The sequence below is a fragment of the Primulina tabacum genome, chromosome 8 (genome assembly GCF_025594145.1).
Source record: "Primulina tabacum isolate GXHZ01 chromosome 8, ASM2559414v2, whole genome shotgun sequence".
Taxonomy (NCBI): Eukaryota; Viridiplantae; Streptophyta; class Magnoliopsida; order Lamiales; family Gesneriaceae; genus Primulina; species Primulina tabacum.
Genome location: NC_134557.1, coordinates 8,831,683 through 8,852,597, shown reverse-complemented (window position 1 = coordinate 8,852,597; position 20,915 = coordinate 8,831,683). Strand labels below are relative to the sequence as shown.

The window sequence follows — 20,915 nt, the reverse complement described above, 5'->3', positions numbered from 1 at the left end:
TACAACCCAATATATAATATATATTTAATCCAACGATATATAATATTCATGTTAATTATAAAGGATTTCAAATAATCTACCCGATAATAGATACCTTTGAAATTCATTTTGTATTCTTAATTTGTAAATAAATAAAGCAGGAATTTAATATTTGATATATTGTTTCATTATTAATAATAAAAATACAATATAAATTAATGATTTTAAATTCATCTCTCCAAATATAACCTAAATAACGTCTACATTATTTGAATTATATTATTTAGTACCTACATATGACTAGGCGCCACGTATCTACACCCCACTCGACTACAAAGTTTATTCACAAAGTGGAGTGCAAACAATCAAAAATAGAGTGTAAATAACAACATCATGAATATATATAAAACATATTTTCAATTAATAATATTTGAGTTAACATTTATTGTATTTGAAATGTTTTATATCAAAATATTGCATGTAAAATTTGTAGCAACTAATCATAAATGTTAAATATCAAACCATTATGTGAACACCTAGATAAATTAAAGGAAAAAGTATTAATTCAACTTCATTATTTTTTTAAAAAAATTAAAAATTCAAGTGAATACTTTGGATTTATATGTGAAAAAAATATTTGATACATGACAATTCTTTGTAATCATAAGAAATTTTTATTGTAAATTATAAATGCCAATAAAAATGATGAATACAACATCTTAATTTATTTGTATTCTTAAAAATTGTAGTTGAGATAAATTCTCTCTTATTGATTGTTTCCTATACTCTGAAGAAAAAAAATGCTAATAAGATTAATGAAAAAGAAATTTTTATTCTAATAATTTTTCCTATTTTCAGTTTCAATCCACTAAATTTTGAAAGTTTAGTTTTTATGCATTAAATTTGAATTTTGTTGGCTTTCAGTTTTATTTTATCAGACTGCTTACATGGAACCGAAAAATACTGATGTAACATCATAATTTTCACCAAGATATGAGTACCAAAACTTAACAAACTGGGTATAAATTCTACCTAATATGGAACTTAATTTAGAATATATGGTAATACATTTAAATTATGCAATGTATCTGTACCGCCCGAAAACTTAAGAAAAATCTCACTTAGACAACGTGAATTTATTTAAATGTAAGATTTGTCTATTCAATTAAATTAACGGTAAAGTGGAGATTTTTAACTATATTTTTTATATAGATAGTCATGATTATTCAGGTTAGATGGATTCGAGTGGATTCTTGAAGAAATTACTCGAGTACAGTAGAAGTTTTATTGTTATAAAATTTTTTAGAAATCAATTGAAGAAAAAAGACTTGTTAAATATTTTTTGGAGAAAGGAAGTGTTGGACTTTTATTTTTGGATCGAAGTTTCAATACATGGACTTTAAAAAAATAACATTTTAAGAAAAAATTTAGCACTTTTCAAAGACTCAGTATTAACACTTTTAACAAGGTTAACTAGCACTTTTAATGTTAGATTTCAGCAGTTGTAAAATAAATCCGAAAACCCACGTAAAGTTCAGGGAGGAAAAAAAAAGAAAAGGAGGAGAAAACGACTAGGGCTTATGTAAGAGGAGGCCAAAAATTAGCTATCCAAGTAGAGTTTCGACGTGCTCGGGTTATCATCCTTCTTCTTGGGGCCGGGCCATCTTCGAACCCTCTCTACGCAAAAACGAGAAAAATTTTATATGTTCGTTTGACGATGAAAGTATTACGTTTTTTTATTGAATTATGTTTTTATTGAAAGCTTTGATGTGATCTATAAATTCCAAGGGGTTTACACTCCCATGTTTGTTCGTGTATATTGATGGGTATCCCAGAGACGGAACCAAGGGGGTTGGGTGGGTGCGGCCGCCCCTCTCGAGTTTTTAATGACTAGATATCTAAAAATAATTTTTTTTTTTTCATTTTTTCCCATAATGTTTGCTCTTGACTCAGCTAATTTTTTTTAAAAAACAAATTGCCTCAACTTCCATTTTCTACCTCAGTCCCGGTCCTAGTATACCGGGAGCAAGTGAGTACCTATCTCTGGCTGCGTGTGTGCGTGAGGGTGTCTTCCTGCGTGCGTGGGTTGAAGGTTGCGTGAGTGCTGCATGCAGTTGCTTGGGTGTTCTGGCTGCGTGCGCGGGCTGAAGCTCATGGGCGGGCGACGTGCACGGGGCTTGGTTGCATGCAGGCTCGGTTGTGAGAGTGCAAGGTGGGGCTGGTGCGGAGCTTTGTACACGAAGATCTGGTGGACTCGGGAACAAACTGCCTCCATGCGTGTCTGTGCGCGCAGCATGCGTGAGGTGGTGTGGGCTCGATCCCGAGCCGTGTCCGTGTGGACTTGGTGCCGTGCACCCGCCATCGGTTAAGGATTTGTGCAACTTATGATTGTTTACGGGTTTTGGACGTCGGTTTTCGGATCGGCACGTCTCTTCCAACTTGATTGTTTACGAGTTTTGGATGTCGGTCTTTGAATTCAGTGCCACTACCAATATGACTGATTACAAGCTTTGAATGTCGGGCTTTGGATCTGAGTTCCTCTGCCAACCTGGATAAAATGATAGTTTGAGTTACATTTCATAAAAATAAATGAAACTCTCATGTAAGAAAATTTGAAGGAAAAATTTAATGACTATGTTGATGGTTAATTGGTTAGAGTTTATGCTTCAGGTTAAATCATGGTATTTTATGAGTTTTTATTTTAGGATTCTAGAGGAAACAGGTTTTCTCGAGGGTTTATTTTTATATGTTTGTTGTTATCTCCGAAATAACTTATTAAACATCTAGATTCACTAGTTTTTTCCGATGAAAGTGAGGAAGACTGAGGTGGTGCTGGCTGACGAGGATGAGCGGGTTCGTAGATGAGAGCACTTATCCGCACCTTTTTATTTTTTGGCAAAATATATTTTTATTGAGTGGTTGGTTTAGATAGTTAATTTTTATGCATAAGATTTATTGATTTCTTGTTGGTCAAACTTTGAGGATATATCGAGGAATGATATTATTTTTTATTGGTGAACGATGACGTATATTTAAAGTTTTTGCAAGAATGTTCCGGCTAGTTTCGGTCACTCGAAAAAATATATATAATGTATGATTTGAAATTTGGTTTCTAGTACCTAATTTTTGGCTATTAGTAACCAAACCTATATATATATATATATATATATATAAAAGCAGAGTTTTTGCCAAAAATAGTAATTTTCCGTCAAAATGTCATTTCTAAAAAAAAGGGACATAAATATAAAGAATCTCGAAATATGTGTACTGCAATAAATGATAACTTCAATTATTATTTGCATTGATTATATCAATTCTTTTAGTAATTCAAATTTAAATTTTATTATTTTTATATTAATTTAAATGTAATTAATAAATTATATGTTTTTTATTTTCTTTATTTAAATCTATATCTATATCTATTTAAAAGCATAATTGTCTGATATATTTAGTAAATTCCCGCCAATTTTTTTTACTAAATATGGAAATAAAAAAAAGAAAAATCATTTCATAATATATTGAATAATATTACAATTTTCAATTAAAAATAACAATAAAATGGATTGTCTTTTCAAAGTTTCTTTTTGAAGTTCTCACGCCTATTGGATAACACCATTTGAAATATTGATAATTGATTAAGGTATGAAAATTAATTAAATTGTCGTAATATATATCAAATTCTTTTTTAAATTTCAGTTTTAAAATTGAATTTTTTGAAAATATAAATTTCACTTTTAATTTCAAATTTAAATCTAAATATCTTGAAAAAATAAATATCATTCAAAATTTTGACATCGGTTAATCCATCACACGATTTAATATTCTGTCACATCACACAATTCATACCAACGAGGTTGTGCTGAATATAATTTGAATTCAAAGATATATACGATGTGAGTTTTTGCCTAAATTATTAAGTTGCCGCAAAATGATAATTCTAAAAAAAGAAAGATATATCATTAATCTCGAAATAGGTGAATTGCAATAAATGATTGAAAACATTTAATTTTATGCGATTTTTATTAATTTTTTGTAATAAAAATTATATATTTTCTTTTTAAAAAAATTCAAATGTGAATTGAAGAAATTTGAAAATATAAACTTCAATTATTGTTTGAATTGACTATATCATTTCTTTTATTGGTTTAAATTTGAATTTAATTCATTTTTTTATCAATTGAAATGTAATATATGAATTATGTGTTTTTTATATTCTTTATTCAAATTGAAACTGAACTCAATTGAAAACATAAATTATTTTTAAATCATTCAAAAATACATTTAGCGCTTAAACTCTGCTTAGTTTGTTGATACGATCTACCAGCATATGAAAACAACAGAAATTCAAGTTTAAAATGTATTTTTCATTATCAAAATTTTATTATTATTTTTTCCATACATTTTATTTTTTCAATATTTCTTTTATTTTATATGGTTCACGCGCGCGCGCACACACACATATATATACAAAGGTTTTTGTCAAAAATAATATGTTATAAAAAAATTATCATTATTAATGTATTCACATACCGTATTAATATTTGAAACAATACGTAATTAAATGTGAATTGTTTTCAATTTATTTTTTAAAATTCAAATTGAAATTTGATATTTTTTGAAATTATAAACTATATTTAAGTATATGTATTGATTATATCGTTCTATTTAATTTCAATTATGATTTTAAGTTGTGTGTTACTTTTATAGAATTTATGTTTACTACTTTCTATCATATTAAATAAAATATAAAAGCTTTTGTATAATATTATGTTTTTCAATTTTTTTTAAATGAGTGTCTGTAAATTGTTGTTATTATTGTTATGTATCTTAATAGAACTTTAAAATATGTATTTTAATAGAAATTTAATATAAATATTTTTAACATGTTCAAAAAATAATTATTTTTTTAATCAAAATTTATTCATATAATAAATGACAAAAAAATTGAATTTTTTAAAAATTTAATGATAATAAGTCATTTAATAGAACTTTAAAATATGTATTTCTATTCTTTTTATTTATAGTGCATTTAACCATGATAATAAGTCAATTTAATGACAAAATATTGTTATCATCATTTGAGTGCTATTTCAAATGACATTAATATTTTGATATCATAATTTTTGATAATTATATTTAAAATTTAAATATATTCATTATATTATATCTATAATTTTAAATAATTATTCAAACACTAATATTTACTAATTTTTATCATTAATTACATAAAATAACACTTCGTGCATCGCATGGTGAAATACTAGTATACTTTTAAAAAGTTAAAGTTGAACTTGCCAAATATAAAGTGGAATTCGAAACTAAGTACACAGCGCTTAACTTTTATTAAATGATACCCAACTTGTTTGATCTTACGGTGAAAATCATGTCACTCAGACCTAATGTTAGACGAGTAGGATTCTTGTGAGACAGTCTCACGAATCTTTATATGTGAGACGGATCAACCCTACCGATATTCACAATAAAAAGTAATACTTTTAGCATAAAGAAGTATTACTTTTTCATGGATGACTCAAATAAGAGATTCGTCTCACAAAATACGACCTGTGAGACCGTCTCACACAAGTTTTTGGCATGGTGGACTGCCCAACTATCAAATTTTCTTGGTGTGGTTGACAAATTTATTTTTTACTAGTACTGAGAGAGAAACATTTCACTAGCAGCAACTCAAATCTTGGTTAATTTTCTAAAATTTTACTAATTATCTCAGCTTATACCAAATTTTAGGTTAATCATACCAAATTTATATATTATACTAATCGTATCATTTCAATATAAAAATAATAATTGAAGTCGAACTACGATTATCAAGTTGTTAATTTTTATTGATATATCTTCATCATCTGGAATGTTTTATTTTTAATAACATCCAAAATAAATACACAAACTATAATACAAAATAGAGAAAATAACTTTATAAAAAAAATCGACAAGAAAAATACAATGTTAGAAGTGAGAAAGTCAAGTCAGAAATTTAATCAGATCCTATGAAATATTCCTCTATTTACAAGTTCCATATCGTCAATTTCTCATCCTAGATAACTGAAAGATGTGTGTTTCTTGATTTCTCACAATACATGGCATCTGTGTTGATTTGGTTTATTAATAATAATAATAATAAAGTTGAGTAATATTAATCAAATTTGTACAATAATTCTTATAAAATAAAAAATTTAATACAAAAAATCTATTTATCAAAATATAACGATAAATTTAATAAAATCTCATTAGTTAATTAAATAAATCTCACGATATATTTGTTATAAATATCGTTGTACGATATATTGATACGAATATTTAAAACATGATTGATACGAGGGAATAAGATTAGAATTGAATGAATATTTTCATCTCATTTCATATACTCATGCTTGATAAGACCTTGAAATGTGATTGTTTATTCCGACTTTTAATTATTACCTATTTAAAAAAAAGTACTTATTTAGTTTAACAAATTTAAATTTAGATCTTCACCGTAATAATAATATTGAGAATATATTATTAATATTATTATTATTATTATTATTTTAAGTAATTTTATATTAAATATTAATAAAAAAGAAAGTGATGATAATTTAATAATGATGTTAATATTAATAATTAGAATAATAATATAAAATTACTTATTTAGTTTAACAAATTTAAAGTTACATCTTCACGGTAGTAATAATAATAATTATAACAACAACAACAATAATATGATTATTATTTTAAGTATTTTTATTTTAAATCTTAATTAAAAAATAAAATGATGATAATTAATTATGATGTTAATATTAATAATTAAAATACTATTTATTGAGCAAGCTATTATTTTGAATTTTTAATTAAAAGTATTTTCATTCCATTTTTTTTATCTTGATACCAATTATTGAAATTTCATTTTTCATCTTTTTTCCATTTTAAAATTTAATTTCTTATTTCATCCACTCATGCATTAGCATTATTCGAAAAAACAGAATCATTAGAAAATATGGTGCAGAAATATCTTGGGCAATTTACCCTTTCCCGTACACTATTTAGATACACAATTTAGATTATGTTTGCTTGGTTTTTGGGGCCGAAAGTCGTGCTTTCCACCGTCTATTAATTAAGTCCTTATCTCTTTAATATGGTCTTTATTGAATTTATTTCAAAACAAAATAAGTCAAAACTCATCACAAAAAGCTCAAAAAAATACTGATATTCACAATAAAAAAATAATACTTTTAACATTAAAAATAATATTTTTTATGGATGACCCAAATAATATATTTGTCTCACAAAATACGATCCGTGAGACCGTTTCACACAAGTTTTTATCCTATAATAAAATAAAAAACTCAAAATTTATATTTTAAAATTTTTATAATAATTTTATTATAAGTATTATATATATATATATATATATATATATATATATATATATGATTTTCAATGTTCAACCTTTCAATAATCTTGCATCCACTTTATCTCTCTCTTTTGTTTTTTTACAGTTTTTCTTATAAGCCAACTTCTTTATGGCCATCTGCTACCCACTTTCTGTCGACACCCTAAAAAGGAAAAAGTAAAAATTAAATATCAACTTTCTATAATTAAATGAATTTATATTTTTTTAAAGAAAAATTTACAAAAACATGACTTTCAACCATTTGAAAAAAATGACATGTAAGGATTCGAACATCAGATCTCTGGTAAGTGTATGTATACCTTGTCTTCCTTAAAATTAAGAAATTACTTTTTATTACAAGTTGGATGGATCACTGAATTAATTTATCTTTGATAAATAAAGAATTTCATGGAATAAATAAAAAAAACAGCTTTTCTAAGTGTGCCATATATAAAATACACGTAAAACCCCTATATTTTACATCGAATACTGTCATATATAAGATGAATTAATAGGTACTAATGTTAAATAATATTTATTTCTACGCTTGTATCAATCACTCTACCACTCCCGGCCCCCTCAACCAAGAAAGTGGGATTTTGTTATGGAATTTTTAGTTCTTTTTTCCTGTTTCGTGATATCAATTTCAATCCTTACATCCCCAACTTTGGGTAGCAAGTCCAGGCATTTCCGTTGGGAGGTCGAGTATATGCATTGGTCTCCGGATGGCCTCGAAGGTGTGGTTATGGGGATCAACGGGCAGTTCCCGGGGCCGACTATTCGGGCGCGGGCCGGGGATACCATTCATGTGGAGCTCACTAACAAGCTTCCAACTGAAGGAGTAGTCATCCACTGGCATGGACTCAGACAGGTTTCTTAGCACTGATCTCTCTCACCCCTTTTTTTCCCTTCGTTTTTTGGACCTGAATTTGATTATTTAGTTTTAAAGGGGCTATGAATACAAAATTTCATAAGAATTTATGAAATTTAGTTAAACTTTTTTTAGAATTTTTTGTTTTTGGAAACTGTCGGTGCCTAGTCTAAATTTGCCTTGTATTTCGCGTGATGGGGTCATGTAATTCTTGGAAAAATTTTAATAAAATTTAGAGTTTGAATGAAAGTTATGACTCATGAATGTGTGAGTGTCTTTTGGTTCTCCACATTCTTGAGTTGGTTGTGGCTCATTATTGTGGAGTGTCTTTTGACTTTCCACATTTTTGAGATACTTGAAGACCTTTGGTTCTTCGTATTCTTGAGTTAATGGGAAGATTAATTGAGTTAATTAATCTTCCATGACTCTTGGTGTGCATTTTGGGGCTTATATATAGTGGGTTCATTTCCTCATTTCAGACACATGAAAATCTTTTCTCTTTCAAGTATTCTCTTGCATTTCATATTGTTATCTTTCCATTTGGCCTCCGTTAAATCTCGGTGATAAAGTAAAGGTACGTTTTCAGTTCGCCGTAGTAGTGTCTCGTGCTAAGTCACTGCTGGTTGTTCCGTTGTATCCTGGGAAACAGACGTCCAAGACGATCCTCGAAGCACATACAGGAGGGGACGAATCTGTTTTAAGGAAACTGTACATGCTACAGGCCTCGGTTTGGTTTTGTTTTCTTTTACACAATAATCATACTGTAAACATCATACTTGTTTCGATTATTGCTTTATCTCTACGCTACTGTTTTTAGCAATTTTATCTAACAAACTTAAAACAGATTACTCATTACGTGGTTTGTTTCAGATATGGCTACTGAAACCAGTGTGCAAAGGGAAACTGGTTATGTTGTCCCTACTGTGGCTCAAGTTGTCCCTCATGGTACCCCACGTGCTGCTGCGGTTGCTGTTCCAGCAAGTCACGGTGAAAAGCCTGAGAAGTTCACTGGTGTGGACTTCAAGAGGTCGCAAGCAGAAAATGTTGTTTTACTTGACAACACTGAACCTGGCCAGATTCCTATTCGAGGATGCTCCTAACCTGAAAGAGGGTGAGGGAGATGTTGAATCCGTCAGTGCACTGAAGGCTTGGAATCATTCTGATTTCCTATGCCGAAATTATGTGTTGAATGGATTGGCAGACTCGCTGTACAATGTGTACTGCGAAAAGAAGATAACCAAAGAGTTATGGGAATCCCTTGACAGAAAGTACAAAATCGAGGATGCCGGGGCCAAGAAATTTCTTGTAGGCCGCTTTCTGGTTTTTAAAATGGTGGATTCTAAGCCGGTTATCAGTCAAGTTCAAGAACTCCAAGTGATTCTTCACGAGATTCACGCCGAGGGGATGACGTTAAGCGAATCATTCCAAGTGGCTGCTATTGTTGAGAAGCTACCACCAGCTTGGAAGGATTTCAAAAATTACTTGAAGCACAAGCGAAATGAGATGAATGTTGAAGAGCTCATTGTTCGACTTCGCATCGAGGAAGACAACAAGAGCTCGGAAAGACGATTGTTTTCTCATGTTGCCGCTAAGGCAAATGTTGTCGAGCATGGTCAAAGCTCGAAAAAGAGAACATTTTCCTCCTCGAACAAAAGGTTGAACATGGGACCCAAGGGAGGCATTTCGAAGAAAAAGTTCTCCGGAAAATGCTACAACTGTGATGGTATGGGTCACAAGGCATCTGAGTGTAAGAAGCCAAAGAGAAACCGAGAGATGAATATGGTCGAGAACATATCTCAAGAGGTTTCAAACATGAATATCTGTGCTGTAATATCATAAGTTAATCTGATGGGTTCGAACCCAAGGGAGTGGTGGATCGACACTGGCGCCACTCGTCATGTTTGCTCTGACAAGGAGATGGTGAAAAACTATTCATGGGAAATTCCGCCACTTCTAAAATTAAGGGTCAAGGAAAAGTCGTCCTAAAGATGACATCTGGAAAAGAACTGACTCTGAACAATGTGCTGTATGTACCTGACATCCGCAAGAACTTGGTGTCGGGTCGCTTCTTAACAAGCATGGTTTCCGCATTGTCTTTGAGTCAGATAAAGTTGTTTTGTCGAAAAGTGGAATGTTTATTGGCAAATGTTATGTTTGTAATGGGTTATTCAAACTCAATCTTCGAACGTCAGTGGAAAGAATTTTGACATCTGATGAGATACTTGAGACAACAGATTGTAAAAAAGTCTGCAGCAATTTCATTTTATTAGAAACAGAAGTTTCCAATCGCTCAACTCGTTGACTGATTATATCCTGAGTTGTATAGAGACTTTGAGCTAGACCTCTGTTATTCTTCATCTCAAGCACAGTTCGGGTAAGAGACTCCATGGTTGCTTGAATGTCTTTCAGTTTTGCTGAATCAAATTCAATTGAAGAAACTCCATGGTTGTTAAGCCCGTGATGAATAAAGTTAATACTTTTGCTTACTTGCTTGAGTCTTCTTGTTTATGGCATGATAGACTTGGACACGTTAATTATAATACAATACGTAGATTAATTAACATGAAAAGCATTCATGCATTCCAAATTGATAAACAACACAAATGTGAAACTTGTGTTGAGGCAAAACTAACGAGATCATATTTTCGAACTATTGAAAGAAATAGTGAACCACTTGATCTAATTCACAGTGATATATGTGATATAAAAAGTGTGCAAACTCGTGGTGGAAATAAATATTTCATCACTTTTGTTGACGATAGCACAAAATTTTGTTATGTGTATCTCCTCAAAAGTAAGGATGAAACTATTGACAAATTTGTCCAATATAAGAATGAAGTTGAAAGCCAACTTAGCAAGAAAATTAAGGTGCTAAGAAGTGATCGTGGAGGTGAATATAAATCACCATTTGCTGAGTTTCGTGCTCAACACGGTATCAAACACGAAAGAACTGCACCTTATTCTCCTCAGCAAAATGGCATTGCAGAGAGAAAGAATCGTACATTGAAAGAAATGATGAATGCGTTGTTATTAAGTTCTGGTTTACCACAGAACTTGTGGGGGGAAGCTATTCTAACAGCTAATTACCTTTTAAATAAGATACCCCTGAAAGAAGCTAGATAAGAGTTCATACGAGTTATGGAATGGTAGAAGTCCTTCTTACCAATACTTGCGAGTATGGAGGTGTCTTGCTAAGGTAGTAGTACCCACTCCAAAGAAAGTAAAGATAGGTCCAAAAACCTGTCGTTCTTTGAACACATGTTTCCATACAAATACCTGATATTCATAAGAATACGATAATGGAATCAAGAAATGCTTCGTTCTTTGAACACATGTTTCCATACAAATCTAAGGAAGAACCAAGTTAATCCAAAAGATTGTATGAGACAATTGATAAAGAACAAGAGCTTGATCAAGATATTGAACCTAGACGTAGCAAGAGAGCTAGGACTGAAAAATCATTTGGTCCGGATTTCATCACTTTCATGATGGAAAGTGAACCTCAAAGTTTCAAGGAAGCAATCAGTTCATCCGAGGGACCTCTATGGAAAGAGGCTATCAATTCCGAAATGGAATCCATTTTACAAAACCATACGTGAGAATTAGTAGATCTTCCTCCGGGAAGCAAACCACTAGGCTGTAAATGGGTTTTCAAAAGGAAAATGAAATCAGATGGAACCATAGATAAGTATAAAGCCAGATTAGTAATTAAAGGTTACCATCAACGTGAAGAGATTGATTACTTTGACACATATTCTCCTGTATCGAAAATAACCTCTATTCGCGTGATACTTGCGATTGTCGCATTGCGGAATCTTGAAGTACACCAAATGGACGTAAAGACAGCTTTTCTAAATGGAGATTTAGAAGAGGAAATTTACATGGAATAACCTGATGGATTTTCTGCGACTGGGCAAGAAAATAAGGTATGTAAACTAGTGAAGTCCCTGTATGGCTTAAAACAAGCACCAAAGCAGTGGCACGAAAAATTTGATAAAACCATGATAGAAAGTGGATTTAAATTCAGTGAATGTGACAAATGTGTATACATAAAAACCACTGAAAATGGATATGTCATTTTATGTCTTTACGTAGATGACATACTTATCATTGGTAGTAATAATAAGATGATCAAATCCACCAAAAAGTTATTGAACTCAAGATTTGACATGAAAGATCTGGGCTTAGCCGATGTAATCCTTGGAATTAAAATTAATAGAACTTCAGAAGGGCTAGTATAAGTCAGTCACATTATGTTGACAAAATACTTGAGAAATTCAATAAGGATGACTCTGCATTGGCTAGAACCCCAATTGATATCAGTCAGCATCTATCAAAGAATCGATGTGAGAGTATGTCTCAATTAGAATATTCTCGAGTCATTGGAAGTCTGATGTACTTAATGAGTTGTACAAGACCAGACATAGCTTATGCAGTGAGCAAACTGAGTAGATTCACGAGTAATCCAGGAGTTGAACACTGGAAAGCAATTATCAGATTGCTAAGATACTTAAGGTATACTCGTGATCATGGACTGCACTATACCAGATATCCTGCTGTTATTGAAGGATACAGCGATGCAAATTGGATATCTTATATGAAAGACTCAAAATCTACTAGTGGATTTGTATTCACTTTAGGAGGTGCAGCAATTGCGTGGAAATCTTCTAAACAAACTGTAATAGCCAGATCCACAATGGAATCTGAGTTTATAGCTCTTGACAGGTGTGCTGAAGAGGCTGAATGGCTGCATCACTTATTAGAAGATGTTCCAGGATGGGAAAAACCAGTGCCAGCTATATGCATACATTGTGATAGCCGATCTGCGATTGGAAGGGCACAAAATAAAATGTATAATGGTAAGTCTAGGCATATACGTCGTAGACACAATACCAGTAGACAACTACTCTCAACTGGAGTTATCTCTGTTGACTATGTAAAGTCAAAGGATAATATAGCGGATCCGCTAACCAAAGGGTTAAACAGAGAGTTAGTTGTGAAATCGTCAAGGGGAATGGGGCTCAAGCCTATAGAATAAATTGGTGTGAAGGAAAACCCAACCTACGCTGACTGGAGATCCCAAGAACTAGGTTCAATGGGAAAACCTAATCGCACTAATTTGGAAAATCACTGTGGGGGTTATCCATAGTCCATTCCTATTATGAAACAGTGAATGTTGATGATAAGCTTACGACTTTTAATGATTCTGATAAGAAGCAATATAGAATCACCTATGTGAGAGAGAAGTGGGGCCGCTTCGAAGGAATTGCAGGGCTCAATTCTAGACCCTCTTGCAGAACCAAGCGTGTGTTCATGGCCAAAACGAACACGATCATGAGAACTGAATAGTATCAGGGAGAGTCTTGTGTGAAGTATATCTTAATTTACATAAACGGCAGAATAGTTCAAGGACAACATGTCTACTGGTCAGCTAGTAAAGCAAATATATTTCATAAGAGAAGGTTCAAAGGGTAACACCTACCTATCCTATGCAGGATTCAACTGTAGAACTTTGTCACCAAGATTTGTATCAATTTTCATTCATGTGGGGGATTGTTGGAAATTTTAATAAAATTTAGAGTTTGAATGAAAGTTATGACTCATGAATGTGGGAGTGTCTTTTGGCTCTCCACATTCTTGAGTTGGTTGTGGCTCATTATTGTGGAGTGTCTTTTGACTTTTCACATTCTTGAGTTACTTGAAGACCTTTGGTTCTTCATATTATTGAGTTAATAGAAGATTAATTGAGTTAATTAATCTTCCATGACTCTTGGTGTATATTTTGGGGCTTATATAGTGGGTTCATTTCCTCATTTCAAATACATGAAAATCTTTTCTCTTTCAGGTATTCTCTTGCATTTCATATTGTTCTCTTTCCATTTGGCCTCCGTTAAATCTCGGTGATAAAGTAAAGGTACGTTTTCAGTTCGCCATAGTAGTGTCTCGTGCTAAGTCACTGCTGGTTGTTCCATTGTATCCTGGAAAACAGACGTCCAAGACGATCCTCGAAGCACATACAGGAGGGGACGAATCTGTTTTAAGGAAACTGTATATGCTACAGGCCTCGGTTTGGTTTTGTTTTCTTTTACACAATAGTCATACTGTAAACATCATACTTGTTTCGATTATTGCTTTATCTCTACAAGTTCGTTTATATGCTATTTTTTTTAGCAACAACTTTATCTAACAGTAATTGCTGTGAATATAAAAAATTTATTTTGAATCCTCCAAAATTTTCGTGATTTTCCCTTTTTATTCAAGAAATTCACACACAAACATAAATATATCTCATTTGTTAAGTTGTTGATTTGAAACATCAGCTTGGAACACCGTGGGCGGATGGCACTGCATCGATCTCGCAGTGTGCCATTAATCCCGGAGAAAAATTTGTATACAGATTCAAGGTTGACAAGGTAATTTCCATGCACTCGAATCAACTCTCATTAAAATTTACTTGTTCGAAACCATTGATAATATATTTGATGATAATTTTATACATTTTTACGTAGTTGATATATATATATATATATATATATATGTATGTGCTGATGAGTTGACACTCACCTATTGGATGTAATGGGACGTATCAAAATTGTGCATCACATCATCGATATTCACATAAGTTTGCACGATACGGGTGCAACATATCAAAACTCGTATTTAATATATATGTATTACATCATGATAACTATGTTATTTTATAATAATATAGGCGGGCACATACTTTTACCATGGGCACTATGGAATGCAGAGATCAGCGGGGTTGTATGGCTCTTTGATAGTGAATGTGAGGGAAGGAGATAAAGAACCATTTCAATATGATGACGAATTCAACATTTTACTAAGTGATTGGTGGCATAAGGGATCCCATGAACAAGAGCTTGATCTCTCCTCCAATCCCTTCCGTTGGATTGGTGAACCTCAGGTACTACGTTGACTTTTTTGCTTAATTGACAATATTTTATTTTTTATTATTGAGAATGTGTGCTGTTGTAAGGACGTATACATAAAGATTCATAATTTTAGTTAAATATATCAGACCTTGCTAATCAATGGGAGAGGACAGTACAATTGCTCCCTGGCAGCGCAACCTAGCCATAGCCCAACGAGCCAATGCATGTTAAGGGGCAACGAGCAGCACGCACCGCGACTCCTCCGTGCCCACCCTCACAAAACCTACAGGCTCAGGATAGCCAGCTCCACCGCGTTGGCTTCACTCAACTTAGCGATCGGGGTAATAAATTTACTGTTTCAAGCATTTTTTGAAATTGAATTAATTTAAATACTCAGTCATTCTAAGATGATTTTCGTGGGAGTTGATTAGAAATTCAATAGGTGAAATTCGCTTTGCGAAATATATGATGGAATATATTCCTAGATTTTATGAAATATATAGTAGGTGCGCTACATAAAAAGCAAGAACTAATTGTCCAACGCAAGTTGTCATTCTTGCGCATGCCTAAAAGAATTGGAGCAATGATTTTGTTTAATTCATAGTACCGTTTTATTTTAGGCAAAAACTTGTCTGAGACGGTCTCACGGGTCGTATTTTGTGATACGGATATCTTATTTGGGTCATTCATGAAAAATTATTACTTTTTATGCTAAGAGTATTACTTTTTATTGTGCATATTGGTAGGGTTGACCCGTCTCACAGATAAAAATTCGTGAGACCGTCTTACAAGATACCTACTCTTTATTTTATATCATGCTAATGTCTATATTCGTTAGATATATCAACTTGATATATATTTGTCATGAAAAACAATATTTTTAACATAAAAATTAATATTTTTTCATTAGTACGATTAGATTAGAGATCTTTATCATATAATTGACCAGTGTGACGGTCTCACTAGAATTTTTGTTATTATTTAAATAGTTTAAAATCTTAAAATACATTATTTTTCACAAATTATCCTAATTTAAATTTTAAATAAACTATTTAAATCTTTGTATTTCGATTAGTTAAAAAATGAGTTTAGTTTATTCTTTAATTTTACAGTTAATAATATGATTTATTAAATTTTATAATAAAATGGTGTATGGATGGATACATAGAATCACAAAATGATGGTGGTTGAGGCCGACGGAAACTACGTCCACCCATTCTCTGTCGACAACATCGACGTATACTCCGGCGAGAGCTACTCAGTCCTCTTCACCACCGACCAGGATCCTTCCAACAACTACTGGATCTCAGTTTCTGTACGAGGAAGGGAACCCAAAACCCCTCCTGGCCTAACAATACTAAACTACCGGCCAACTCCCGCTTCGAAGCTGCCGATATCCCCACCTCCAGTCGCCCCAGCTTGGAACGATTTCAAATACAGTGTGACTCTCAGCAAACAAGTTTTCGCCTTAAAGGGCAGCCCTAAGCCACCGGAAAGACCTGACAGGCGAATCTTGCTGCTAAATACGCAGAATTTCATCGACGGGTACACGAAATGGGCTATCAACAACGTCTCATTAGTCCTGCCTGCCACACCTTATCTGGGTTCCATCCGATACGGTCTGACCAAGGCATTCGATCAAAAATCGCCCCCGGATGATTTCGGGCGCGAGTACGAGATCATGAAGCCGGCAGAAAACCAAAATTCGACCTATGGAAACAGAGTGTACACGCTGAGATTCAACACAACAGTGGATGTCATACTTCAGAACGCGAACGCGTTAAAGGCTAATGTCAGCGAGATACACCCGTGGCATCTCCACGGCCATGATTTCTGGGTCCTTGGCTACGGGGAAGGCAAGTTCACAGAAAAAGATGAGGAGAAGTTCAACCTGGAGAATCCGCCATTGAAGAACACCGCCGTGATTTTTCCTTATGGGTGGACTGCGCTAAGATTTGTGGCGAATAACCCGGGGGTGTGGGCATTCCATTGTCACATTGAGCCTCATTTGCATATGGGAATGGGAGTTGTGTTTGCAGAAGGTGTTCGTCGGATCGAGAAGATTCCTAACGAGGCTCTAGGCTGTGGTTTGACAGGGAAATTGTTGATGAAGAATGGTGGCACTTGAAGTTTACTAATTCGTTGTTTTACACAATTTGGAGAATCCGATTTCTGGTCGAACAGAGGAAGGTATTTAGATGATTTTTTACATTATTAAATAAATTGATAATTGGGTATGAAAGATTTTTGGGTATGAAAACAAGACGGATCTTAAAAAATCTTATAAAATATCTGATTAATTTAATATTGTTGAAAAATATATTTAAAATGTGTGTATTGAATATTTGAATGTTGAATATTTGAATGTTGAAAATAAGAGTTGTAAATATTGAAAATTAATGTGTGATGATGTAGGTAATGATGTATTTTATTTTGGGATTATTTGTAAAGATTTTCTATAAATAGATCTCTCATTTGTGAAGAAAATCACAATTGAGTAGAGAGAAAAATATTATAAAGTGTGTAGTTTGGTAAATTTTGAGAGTTTGAGATTTTTACTTTTTACCATAAATTTTTACTTTTTCACAACACGTTATCAGCACGAAGCTCTAAAAGTCCTCCATCATTTTCCAAGCTCCAAACAGAAGAAAAAGGTAACAAAAGTAATAATATTTATTTTACTGTTATTTATTTATTGTGTATATATTTAATATATAATATAATGTTATTATTAATAATAAAAATAAATTTTTCAAAAACTTGTTATAAATCCTGGGAGGATGTTAAGACGACATCCCACACTCCCGGTAAGGGATACGACAGGTATAAAAGCCTATAAGATTTTTAAATAAAATATCTTATGACACATCATTATAATAATATGATATGATATACATAATTATTTAAATATGTCTAATATTATATACACCATATTATTACCATAAAATTATACAAATACATACCTTTATTTTTTTATACACCAACGGTAACAAAACTGCTAGTTTTTGCCCTATAAATATGATCTCATAAACACATTCAATCACTCCAACTTTCTCTTCTTCTCTAAAAATTATTCTTCACTAAATTTTCGAAGAAAAAAGAAGATGGCTTTCTCAAGGTTATTTTTAATTATTTTGGTTATCATACTCACGAGTCTTTTATTTATCGGAGAATATCCTCCTCGTGTGTTTTCTTTATTTTTACAAATGCTTGTACTTGTTGTTTATCCATTACTTTGTATTGCAATATTCATTAACTAATAAAATGCATCGTAATTTTTTTTAGTACCACCATATCAAATTTGACAAAGCTCGAATTTGTTGTGCTCGACATCACGGGAAAAAATTATATGCCATGGACTCTCGATGTAGAAATGCATCTTGAGTCATTGGGTCTAAGTGAGACAATAAAAGAAAATGGCATATCGACATCACAAGAAAAGACAAAAGCCATTATATTTTTGCGTCGACATCTCGACGAGGGATTGAAATGTGAATATTTAATTGAAAAAGATCCCATGGCTTTGTGGAAAGGATTGAAAGAAAGATTTGAACATATAAGGGAAGTTATACTTCGACCGCCCGTGATGAATGGAATATGTTAAGATTCCAAAATTTTAAGAAAGTCAGCGATTATAATCCAGCGATGTATCGAATAATCTCGCAGCTAAAATTTTGTGGACATGAGGTCACAGAATCGAAAATGCTTGAAAAAACATTTTCCACGTTTCATGCATCAAATATTACTCTACAGCAACAATATAGAGTACGTGGATTTGCGAGATATTCTGAACTCATCGCATGTCTTCTTGTGGCGGAAAAAAACAACGAGCTATTAATGAGAAATCATCAGTCCCGATCCACTGGATCAACAGCATTTCCAGAAGTAAATGCTGTAAGTAAAAATGAATTTAAACCTGGAAACCAAAATCAAATTCAAAGACAAGGTTTTGGTCGAGGTCGAGGTCGAGGTCGTGGACGTGGACGTGGACGTGGAATTGGCCGTGGTCGTGGTCGAGGCCGTGGTTTTGAAAACAATAGAGATAGTTATTTTTATAATTCATCTCAAAAGAGCGTCCCAAACCATCCACAGAAAAGGCATCATGAGAATACAAGTGTTAATGAGAATCACTCAAAAAGATATGAAAGTTCTTGTTTCAGATGTGGTACTCCAGGACATTGGTCCAAAATTTGTCGAGCCCCTGAACACTTTTGTAAACTTTATAAAGAATCATTAAAGGGGAAAGAAAAGGAAACCAACTTCACTCAACGCAGTGACCATTTGAGTGATTCAACTCATTTTGATTCTGGTGATTTTATGAATGATTTCTCTGGAAATGGTCAATATGTTGGTGGGATAGAAATGAACAATATTGATGCTGCAGATTTTCTCAATGATTTCTCTGAAAATGAACAATATAGTGGTAGAATATAAATGTACAATAATTTATTTTTCATGTATCCATATAATGTTTTATTGTATAATTATTATATGTGTATATTGCCAGTAATTTTATTTCATTGCATATTTTTTTGAAGTTCAAAAAATGAAAAATGCTATGAGCAAAGCTGAAGTTTGCATACCTGATAGTGGTACAACGCACACTATCCTCCGAGATAAAAGATATTTCTTGGAACTAAAACCAACAAAAACAACGGTGAATACAATATCAGGTCCAGTAGACTTGATTAAAGGATGTGGTAAAGCACAATTTTTGTTACCTAATGGTACAAAATTTTTGATCAATGATGCTTTATATTCACCACAATCGAAAAGAAATTTGTTGAGTTTTAATGATATATATTCACATGGGTATGATACTCAAACAATGAATGAAGGGAATAAGAAATATATGTGTCTTATCACATATAAATCAGGAAAGAAATATGTGATTGAAAAACTACCAATGCTCCCTACTGGATTGCATTATACACATATAAGTCCGATTGAATCAAACATGGTAGTTGATAATTCTTCAATATTAATCAATTGGCATGATTGATTTGGACATCCTGGTTCAACAATGATGCGAAGAATTATAGAAAATACACATGGTCATCCGCTGAAAGACCAGAAGATCTTTCAGAATAATAAGTTTCAATGTAAAGCATGTTCTCTTGGAAAACTTATTATAAGACCATCACCAGCCAAAATCCAAACTGAATCACCAATGTTTCTTGAACGTATTCAGGGTGATATTTGTGGACCAATCCATCCACCATGTGGACCATTCAGATACTTTATGATATTGATTGATGCCTCCAGCAGATGGTCACATGTATGTTTATTGTCAACTCGAAATATTGCATTTGCAAGATTACTTGCTCAAATAATAAAATTGAGGAATCAATTTCCCGATTATACAATCAAGAAAATTAGACTTGATAATGCTGGTGAATTTACTTCCCAAACTTTCAATGATTATTGTATGTCTATGGGAATCATTGTTGAGCATCCTGTTGCTCATGTACATACACAGAATGGATTGGCTGAATCATTGATTAAACGTCTGCAAATGATTGCTAGACCAATGATTATGAAAACAAAGCTCCCTATTTCTATATGGGGACATGCAATTTTACACGCTGCTTCATTAATTCGCATCAGACCAAGTGCATATCATAAATACTCCCCATTGCAGCTTGCATTTGGTAAAGAACCAGACATTTCTCATCTGAGAATTTTTGGATGTATGGTGTATGTGCCTATTGCACCACCGCAACGAAAGAAAATGGGACCTCAAAGAAAGGTTGGAATTTATATCGGTTATGATAGTCCATCAATC

General features: G+C 32.6%; 1 protein-coding gene across 2 annotated transcripts; it reads left to right on the top strand.

Moving 5' to 3' along the window:
- The first annotated feature begins 7,869 nt into the window (after window positions 1-7,869).
- Window positions 7,870-17,391, top strand: LOC142553617 (L-ascorbate oxidase-like). Of its 2 annotated transcripts, XM_075663998.1 has the most exons (6): window positions 7,870-8,237; window positions 14,083-14,151; window positions 14,558-14,650; window positions 14,950-15,162; window positions 15,277-15,471; window positions 16,299-17,391. In XM_075663998.1, exons 1-6 carry the CDS (start codon window positions 7,971-7,973, stop codon window positions 17,256-17,258), a joined length of 1,797 nt encoding a protein of 598 aa, XP_075520113.1. In that variant the 5' UTR covers window positions 7,870-7,970; the 3' UTR covers window positions 17,259-17,391. The 2 variants fall into 2 exon arrangements, with proteins under 2 accessions (XP_075520113.1, XP_075520114.1); XM_075663999.1 differs by lacking the exon at window positions 14,083-14,151 and having other exon boundaries at window positions 7,874-8,237.
- The last annotated feature ends 3,524 nt before the right edge of the window (window positions 17,392-20,915 follow it).

Excerpts from the sequence above, each read along its gene's own strand:
- LOC142553617 (XM_075663998.1), top strand. The coding sequence starts at position 7,971 with ATGGAATTTTTAGTTCTTTTTTCCTGTTTCGTGATATCAATTTCAATC. Across the intron at positions 14,651-14,949 it reads ACAGATTCAAGGTTGACAAG|GCGGGCACATACTTTTACCA; the intron begins GTAATTTCCATG and ends ATAATAATATAG. Across the intron at positions 15,472-16,298 it reads CACTCAACTTAGCGATCGGG|AATCACAAAATGATGGTGGT; the intron begins GTAATAAATTTA and ends ATGGATACATAG.